The 5,845-nt window shown below is 32.0% G+C and overlaps 1 protein-coding gene across 1 annotated transcript in view; it reads left to right on the top strand.

Annotated features, from left to right (window-relative positions):
• Positions 1-5,845, top strand: part of LOC105617343 — a 63,582-nt gene that overhangs the window by 17,068 nt on the left and 40,669 nt on the right. The window contains exons 5-12 of the mRNA XM_012198905.1: positions 89-244; positions 516-669; positions 890-1,044; positions 1,768-1,896; positions 3,141-3,223; positions 3,618-3,788; positions 4,174-4,411; positions 4,886-5,026. Coding sequence (XP_012054295.1) covers positions 89-244; positions 516-669; positions 890-1,044; positions 1,768-1,896; positions 3,141-3,223; positions 3,618-3,788; positions 4,174-4,411; positions 4,886-5,026 — 1,227 coding nt within the window. The remainder of the gene's footprint in view (positions 1-88; positions 245-515; positions 670-889; positions 1,045-1,767; positions 1,897-3,140; positions 3,224-3,617; positions 3,789-4,173; positions 4,412-4,885; positions 5,027-5,845) is intronic.

The following is a 5,845-nucleotide window of genomic DNA, read 5'->3' as shown; positions in this document are numbered from 1 at the left end:
ATATATATATATATATATATATATATATATATATATATATATATATATATATATATGTATATATATAGACACAGAATTCACATTGCAGAATTTGGACGCGCTCCACGATCATTTGGGTACGTTATATCCTGGCATGAGGGCACCATCGTTTAGATGTACAGAGAGACCCGAGGATGGCGCGCTTATTTTGCATTATTATTCAGATCGACCTGGTTTGGAACACATCGTTATTGGAATTGTTAAGGTATTCTATTTCTCTGGTAAAAATGTGATTTATTATTATGCAAGACTCGAGAAAAATCAAAATCATGAAACAAAATTTAATTCTATTCTGAAATATTTCCTGAAAATACATTTAACGTTATAAAATACACAAAAGCTCAGCTCCGAGAGAGTTTCACGAAGAAAACTGCAGCGATTATTTTATATTTTAACGGGAATATTTTAATGAGAAGGATTAGTCGATAGTAAAGAAAGAATGATAGAAGAATTTTCGATTTATTTTTCTGAAATAGACCGTTGCGAAAAAACTGCACGGCACGGATGTTGACATGCAGATAGTGAAAACTAAAAGCGAATGCGATCATGTGCAATTCCTCATAACTGACACATCAGGGCCAGGAGTCGTATCAAATCCTATGATCGCTGAATTGGAAACATTGTCTGTCGGTGAGTAGTATATCACAGTTTCTTTCCAATAACACATATCGGCACAAAAATCAATAAACTTGACAAATGACGATAGAATCGCAAACGATATTAATATTAAAAAAGTATAATGTTAAATAAAAAGTATAATGTTAATTAAAAGTATAATGTTAATTAAAAAGACTACGAAGATACATATTACAAAAAAAAGGATTAATAGATATCTAATGAATTGTCGTAGAACCAAAGGTCAGCCCAACAACGTTCTGTCGAGTGTTTCCTTTTCATCTAATGTTTAATCGGGATCTTACCATAGTTCAAACTGGATGTACCATAACGCGTGTTATACCTCACGTTTCTAGCGGTCATTGCAAACTAAGCGACATTCTCTTAACTGTGAGTTGACGAGCATCAAACAATATGTTCATTATAGTCAATACGTAATTCATCTTTTGTCTTTGCTTCGTCATAAATTCATTTTTGTACTTCGATGTTTTTTATATCTCATTCGAATTATTGATTTTGAACGCTTTGCATTTTATCGATTAGTTAGTTACAGACCAATCAGAAAACATGTTATTTTTCTTGTGCTATTTTTCTTGTGCTTGTTTTCCTTCGTGATACTGATTACAGCTCAGAAATGTATGAATTATGTATAAGAGAACTTTTGTCCGATAATATCGTTTCAGCATTTCATTGATATTGCATGAAGTATTGTCTGCGCTGATATCGATCAATTTTCAATAAACCTTCCTAATTATTCCCTGTCAAAGGAATTGCATTAGTACACAATGCCTGCTATTATATACATGCTTATAAGCACATGAATGTATATCAAACGCAGCTTATTGTGGCGAACACAGAGCGTGTTGTCCGAGTCATCCATTTAATATAATTTGCGTTATTGTTCATGCGTAATTGTAATATTGTCAATTAGCTCACCATTATAATCTCTCATTTTTTAAATCATGGACACATCAAGTGTGCTATTGCTACGAATATTCTGCCATGTAATTCTGTTTAAAATAACTACAATATCCAATGCATTTTGATTATAGACCAATTTAATAATTATTGCGTGAAATTGGGTTAATTAACTGTCATTTGGGAACTTCATAGGTCAGACCGCATCTGGAATTAACGTTCGAAAATATATTGTCACATATTAATACAGTATATGTGCTAAGAACAAAAAAAGGAGTTATGCTTGTTGATGCTGCCGAGGAATATTCGTCTTTACGTTTAAAGGTCAGTAGTCTATAAAGATGAATCAATTCAAATAAATTAACACCAACTGAAAGTAACATAAAAAAAGTGTTATAATTTTACACTCAATAATATAAACGTAATACAAATGCATACAAACATAATTAATAATATAAGCGTAATAGCACATAGCACTACATAACAGTCGTATTGTTGAATGCAAAATTATAAGTAATATAGACATTATGTTACTTTAGTTAGCGTCAACTGGGAAGAATAAAATAGACGGAAAGAATAATTTTATTAAAGTATTTCATAATCAATATGCACAATTCAAAATAATTTTGTTGGATTTTATTAAAATAATTATGTAGGGAACCCAAGCATGAGCAGTGCTACAAAATTTTTAACATTCTAGTAACCAGTTTGAGCGTCCTACATAAATATCAACAAAAATTCATAACTTCACTAGACTGCCGAGAATAGAATAAATCTTAAAACTGACAAATGAGAGACGTGAAAGGAACGGAGCGTGTAATTGGCTCTTGTTTATTCTCACATAAACCTCAATACTTGTGTAACTTTCACTGAAATCATTGTCGCAATAATAGAATTGTAGCGAATTTTAATAATAATAATTCACACTTTAATAATTTCTAAAGGAGCATACTCCATATGTAATGGTGATGACATTCTTCAACATAGTAATAGAAGAATCTTACCCATTGCACGCTGAGAGAACAGAATTGATACCAAATGACTGCTAATCTTAAATATCTTTGTTATCGCTGATGGTTTAATATTAAAACTGTCATATATGTTTCAATAAAATCATTGAAAATTAATTTTCTATCTTTGTTTTCAGTTGATAAAAATTATTTTGATATTATCTATGTTACTATAATTATTTATATTCACATGTTCTTAATAATCTATATTGCATGTCTAATACAAAAAAATTAAAAATTAAAAATTAAAATGATAATAAGACCAAAATGACACTTGACGACCAGTGTTAAAGTAAATCAAAACAATTGATTTTATTATAAAAATGTTATTCTAAATATATAATTTACTTACTTTACGTTGCTTTATTATTGCGCATCAATTATTGTTTCTTTCACGACTCTTATTTATGAGTTTTAAAATTTATAGTTGTTCTATATATTAATAGTCCAACAAAATTATTGTTAGATCTATATCTAGCTAATAATTTCAAAACTGTGTGTGTGTTCTTTCTGTGTAGAATTAATAGAGAACTTTTTACAGTTTAATAACTGTTCCAGGGTCAAATGTTGTATATACCTGAGACCGATATGGTTATTTTTCTGTGTTACCCAAGTGTTATGAACCTGGATGACTTAACTAGGTAAGACCCACATCTTTCCATAAATCTATTAAATGCTCTTCGTTTACGTAATAAATCGGTATAACAGGATGGAAAAGTATATATAACTTATTACCATAAACTTTTACACAACCTCATCGTACTAATACTTGTTAAACTTGTTCTCTCTTCTTTTGCGGAAAGGGAAATCGTGTCTTTTAATATAAGATATTAACCTTATTTCTCTTAGTCAACTTTAGAATCTTTTTCCATTTGTGTTAAACGTAATTGGTTAAAGTTTCGTGTTGACATTGCTAAAAGTTTTATACGTGACTGCTTGATACGGTGAGGGGTGGATTCTCGTTATCCCGCTTGACAAACGTTTCCACCGTCGTGGATATCGCAATATCGTCCCGAATTATTCTTTTGGCTCCAGGCGGGGTCTGTACTTGAGTGACGTCCCTCTACACGACGCCACTCGAGATCTGGTTCTGATGTCTGAACAGTTTGAGGCGGATTACAAATTAACGCGCAACTTAGAATTGCTTACCGATAAACTGCAGCAGACATATCGCGAACTTGACGGCGAGAAGCAGAAGACCGACAGGTAAGGATCTCTGCCTACGGCATTTCCTGATTATCTTTGCCAACCGACGGTTCGTCGTTTACCAGTAATTCGATTACACGAGATCCGCAACTCGTTCTTCGCAAATCACTTTGGGAATCCTTCCGTTCGCAATTAACGGAAATAGGTTTATGACGGAACACGATACCGCAAAATGGAAGGATTTCCGTTTACGCTTGAGGAAAGCAGAAATCTTTTCTAAGATTTCTCGCAACCGAGATTTGCTTCGAAACTATTCAAATTTAATTTCTCTCAACGACTTGCGGAAATTTTGCCGAGAATTGTTAATCCGATTAGGCAAAACTAGCGCGCGCGATACGACGGGAAGTTGCGACGTTGAATAAAAGATCATCTATATTCACTGCAGGTTGCTTTATTCAGTGCTTCCTATTTCGGTGGCGAATGAGCTTAGGCATTCACGACCGGTACCAGCGAAAAAGTATGATTGCGTTACTCTTCTGTTCTCCGGAATAGTCGGCTTCGGAGCTTATTGCGCTGCTCATACAGATTCTAATGGCGCTATGAAGATCGTTAATATGCTCAACGAACTGTACACGGCTTTTGACGTGTTAACTGATCCAAAGAAAAATCCTAACGTCTATAAGGTAAACACGAATAATTAATCTTACAATTTTTACAAATTACAAAAAACTTACAAAAAACTTACAAAAAACAAATTGTTACATACAGTTTTGATTATAAGTATAAAACGTCATCAATTACATCCTTATTGCATTTTCTTGAGAAAGATGATAATAAAATCCAAAAGAAAATTAATAAAATATTAAAATTGTTATAAAAATAAATATTATTTTTCAATAAAACTGTTTATTTATTTATTTTTTATTGAATGTCAATTTACGTTTATTAGATATTGAATGTCAATTTACATCAATTTGTGGGGACGATTTATACTTTTGGGCTGTAAAAAAATTATATAAAAGACATTTACATGTTATAAATCTTTGTACGAAAACATTTTAAAAAGAAAAAGTGGCCGATAAAATTGCTCACAAATATCATTTACGCAGTAACATTTTCTCAAGTTTCCATTAATTTCACTTTTGGTCGATCTGTAGGTGGAGACTGTCGGTGATAAATATATGGCAGTGAGTGGATTGCCGGAACCCTGTCGTTGTCATGCACGATGCATCGCACGCCTAGCGTTGGACATGATGGATCTCGCGGCGGATGAAGTGCAGATCGATGGGGAGCCCGTGGTATGTACAAGCTGTCTGCACTCTCTGCTAGGTATACTTTGATACATGACTATATATGTAGCGAAACGCTTTGATCTGAAAAGAGTTGACAGTATAAGTTAATTTAAGATTGGATGTTAAACGTTACACATTGTAGCGAGTAATATCGAAAGAATTGCTGTTAAAGGAATTATCGAGACAGTCCGATGACTTTTGTAGAAAGTTGAAATCTTCTTCATATTTTTATACAGTTAATGTATGTATATATGTACGTATGCGTTGTGCGTGCGTGCCTGTGCGTGCGCGCGCGCGTGTGTGTATGTGTGTGTGAGCGAACCGTGCAATTTCTCGAGAGCAGCTGATAGCATGTTTCGTCATATTTTTGTATCTCTTTGCAAAGAAAACTAATTTCTTTCTCCGAATTCAGTAATTCTCACGTTACTTAAATACTTAATAACGGATTACAATTCGAACGTTACGTTCAATTCGCAATTCAATTTTGGAAAGAAAAAGAAAAAATATTGACGCAACTTCAATACATTTAGATTTTCATGCTACAAACATGTGATATAAAATAAAGACAACAAGATACCTTTTGCATTAACATTACTAAAAATGCATAATCTTTTTATAATTAATATTCTTGGATAAAAAATATGCCTATAAAAATTATTGTATGTATCATAGAAACAAGAGAAAAACTTGTTCTTTTTATAACTTCTTAAAAATTTATATAGGTATATCTAATACTATATTAATTATTTTTGAATTTTTTTAAAAATTGATATAATATATATATATATATATATATATATATATATATGTATATATATACATATA

This window comes from Atta cephalotes (genome assembly GCF_000143395.1).
Source record: "Atta cephalotes unplaced genomic scaffold scaffold00012, whole genome shotgun sequence".
Classification (NCBI taxonomy): Eukaryota; Metazoa; Arthropoda; class Insecta; order Hymenoptera; family Formicidae; genus Atta; species Atta cephalotes.
Note: the sequence above shows the minus strand (reverse complement) of the source record. Positions and strands in the feature narration are given on the sequence as shown.